Genomic DNA, 3,365 nt, shown 5'->3' with positions numbered 1-3,365 from the left:
CACACATACAGTTTAAACAAGAGAACACTTTAACCTGAAAGTAACAACAAAATGATAATACCAAAAAATCTCTATCAATGTTAGTCAGTGCAAATATAGGAACGTGCACTCTAAAAGGCAATACCTGTTCTTAAATTATGTTTGTATGCTTTACTTAAGTCTCACTAAACTGTTTAGTCAACTCAAGTAATGTGAGTAATTTACACGTTTGTCCTGAGAAAGGTACAAGACTGTTTTTTTGAGTAAACTGGATTTTAATATTTTCGTTACTTACTGGATGTAAACAGTTACATGAGGTATATTCATAATTCAGTCATAGTGTTAGATCTGACCGATCAGCCAACCAGAGGAGACGTCTGAGTTTTATTCTGACAGTGGAGCAGCAACCCCCGCCTACTTGGGAGTGACTACATATGCAGAGTTTTGTGGAAATTGTAGTTGGTGATTTTACAGAAAAGTTATGGATTCAACACTTTGGAATGACACACAACTTTTTATGAAGTGTGTGATGCTGTGAGAGCTCTGGTGGAGTCTGCACATTGACCGAAAAAAACAAAAACAAGCCATCATGAAATTGCCATCAATAGCAACATCCAGCTGTTGATCATGTGAAAAGAAGAAAAGAAGAAAAAAAACCGGAAGTAGTGTCAGAAAAAGCAAACCTGATACTTAAAAAAATAAATGTGATGCATTTTCTGAGAGCGACTTGTTTTAAAACATTTATTTCATCGTGGGTGAAAACCATCTCATCTTAGTGCAACAAGTTTTTATGGAAAAATGTTTTTCAAAGTTGCTATGTATCCATTAAGCTAATTTAGTTTTGTAATTTCAGTTTGCACAATTCAATAGAAATGCTGCTAATGCTGACTGAATTAGGAGCTGTTCCTTTTTACTGCATTCTGTTTGTCTCGCTAGTTTTAAACAGGTTTTGCTAGCTCAGCCAAATGTTTTATTTCAGTAACTTTAACCAGCTGTGTGCGCGTGTGTGTGTGTGTGTGCTGTCTGCAGTGCATCGTTTGACTCCACGGTGCGTCTGTGGGATGTGGACCGGGGGATCTGCATCCACACGCTGACCAAGCACCAGGAACCGGTGTACAGCGTGGCGTTTAGCCCCGACGGGCGCCACCTGGCCAGCGGCTCCTTCGACAAATGTGTTCACATCTGGAACACACAGGTAGGCAGATGAGTCTGTAGATGCTGCGACCGTGTATCGACCTCCAGTGGTCTCACACAGTACCCTCTACCTCCAGACGGGGGCGCTGGTGCACAGCTACAGAGGGACAGGCGGGATCTTTGAGGTGTGTTGGAATGCAGCAGGAGACAAAGTGGGAGCCAGTGCGTCAGATGGATCTGTGAGTACGCAGGAATACGAGTTGGCCGCGCGTTGCCGTAGCGATGCCCCAGCTGACTTCCCACTCTTCTCTTCCAGGTGTGTGTATTAGACCTGCGGAAATAGAGCTGCTGTTCGCTGAAAGCCATGGACCGACCATGAATGTGTACATAGCCAAATGACTGTCCCTGCCTGCCCTGCGTACTGCTCACGCTTAGGCCCCGCCCACCGACTTACAGGAAGCAGGACACAGGAACAGGAAGCGAGTACCGACACAGCAGGTCCACACACGCGCGGATAAAGTGACAGATGAACGGAGTGGCGCCCCCCTCTGTTGGATCAGACTCTCAGAGAGAAGCAGAAGCGGGATGCAATGGAAATGGAGCAGAGATGTGACGGATCGGAATATTTACCAAAATATGGAAGCTGTTTGGCTTTTTGATCTGGGAAACATTCCCATCGTCATCAAAATGTACAACAATGAAAACGTGTTGATCTATGTTGCTAGTCAGATCTTATTGTGGACATATCGGCTCCTCCACCACAGATAGGATGGCACTTAGGGTTTCTTTTTTTTTTTTTTTTTTTAATTTCAGATGTCTCGTTCTATATTTTTTATCATGTGAGAGGGTCAAAGGTCATGGAGATGTCCCCTCTCTCCCCCCCAGGCAGGTGGCAGCAGCTCACTAAGCTTCACCAGGCAGATCAAACTCTGGATTCCTCTGATTCATCCACACGGGCAAATAACACATGATGTCCCCCCTTTACACCTCTCCCTGTTCTGACCTGGAAGCTGCAGTAGAACCAGAACCAGGTCCAGACTGACTGCTGGTTTGTTCTGATTTTAAACTGGGAGCACTGGGAGCTCTGTGTGTTTTTTACTGTTTTCCATGTCATTTTTACAGCTTTTTAAATTAAATGGAATAGTTTCCCTTTTTTCCAGTCATAACTTGTTTCCATTCAGCAGTATGGCGCCCTCCAGTGGCTGTAAGGGAAATGTGGCTGGAATATTTCCAGCCTGACGGCAGATGTCGTCTCTGGATTTAGTCAATACAGTGTACCAACACTCCAACCATTAAAGACTTTCCACTGAACCAGTTCCAGTGTGAAACTGGCCCCGATCAACTGGTTGGGCTGGGCCAGAACTTCTCATGGAGACCAATAATAACACACCAAAATTTTGAATACAGCATGTCTGAACCTCTGGAATCCGGCTCTGGTTTAGGAATAACCACTTAGCCGGCAGAAAAAACCCAGTTAGGAAACATGAAATATTTACTAAGTCTCTTCTTGGAGCTACACCAATAAATCAGGCTGGATTTGCTCAACTTTGGGAGCTGATTGATCAGCCGATACATACATGGAAAACCAATCGTATCCACTTTCACATCAGACACCATCTCCTCCTGTGAGAGGGGTCTGACTGACCACCAGGTCACGTCTGCACATGCATGGTTAGCAATGGTCACCTCTTCATTGTCTACTTAGTGATTTTTAGTAACTATTCTGACATATTGGTGTCTGCCAAAATTGGAATCAGCAGGATTTTGCTCCTCTGGTCTGCTGGATTCTCTCTTCATTTTTGGAGAAATTCTTGTCTTGTTTTTGCCAACAGGTTGATTTCAGTGGCCAGTTGTTTGGCTTTTCTGTCCTCTGCTCAGATGAGCTGATGCTCAGAGCAACAGGATGTTTCAGTCACATCAGCTGAGGTCAGGACAGGAAGGGCTGTAGAAATCCAGTTGGTGCGAAACTCTTTACAGGTTTCAACATTATTAAAGCAAAAAAGCAAAAAAAACAAACAAAAAACGCCCTAATCCAACCAGTGTTGACGGTCCTAAATAAGCCGTTCAAATCAGAACGAAGGAGCTTTAAACATGGTGTGAACTTCCGGTTTGATCTAAGGAAAATACTCAGTTGTCGTATTATTAAAGAAAACTGATGGAGATTATTTTTTGTCACATCTTCACCTGATTACAATCATCTTTATTGTGTCGGCTCCAGTTTGACCTGTTATCCTTCAGCTTGCTTTTAGCAG

At 43.7% G+C, this 3,365-nt stretch overlaps 1 protein-coding gene across 2 annotated transcripts in view; it reads left to right on the top strand.

The window, feature by feature from the left end:
• The window catches only part of tbl1xr1a (TBL1X/Y related 1a), a 66,437-nt gene extending 63,312 nt beyond the window's left edge, over window positions 1-3,125 (top strand). For both annotated transcript variants that reach the window (XM_017304449.1, XM_008407817.2), the window contains exons 14-16: window positions 1,009-1,174; window positions 1,251-1,352; window positions 1,430-3,125. In XM_017304449.1, the coding sequence (XP_017159938.1) occupies window positions 1,009-1,174; window positions 1,251-1,352; window positions 1,430-1,456 (295 nt within the window). In that variant the 3' untranslated portion in view covers window positions 1,457-3,125. The remainder of the gene's footprint in view (window positions 1-1,008; window positions 1,175-1,250; window positions 1,353-1,429) is intronic.
• The last annotated feature ends 240 nt before the right edge of the window (window positions 3,126-3,365 follow it).

The sequence above is a fragment of the Poecilia reticulata genome, linkage group LG4 (assembly GCF_000633615.1).
Source record: "Poecilia reticulata strain Guanapo linkage group LG4, Guppy_female_1.0+MT, whole genome shotgun sequence".
Lineage (NCBI taxonomy): Eukaryota > Metazoa > Chordata > Actinopteri > Cyprinodontiformes > Poeciliidae > Poecilia > Poecilia reticulata.
Note: the sequence above shows the minus strand (reverse complement) of the source record. Positions and strands in the feature narration are given on the sequence as shown.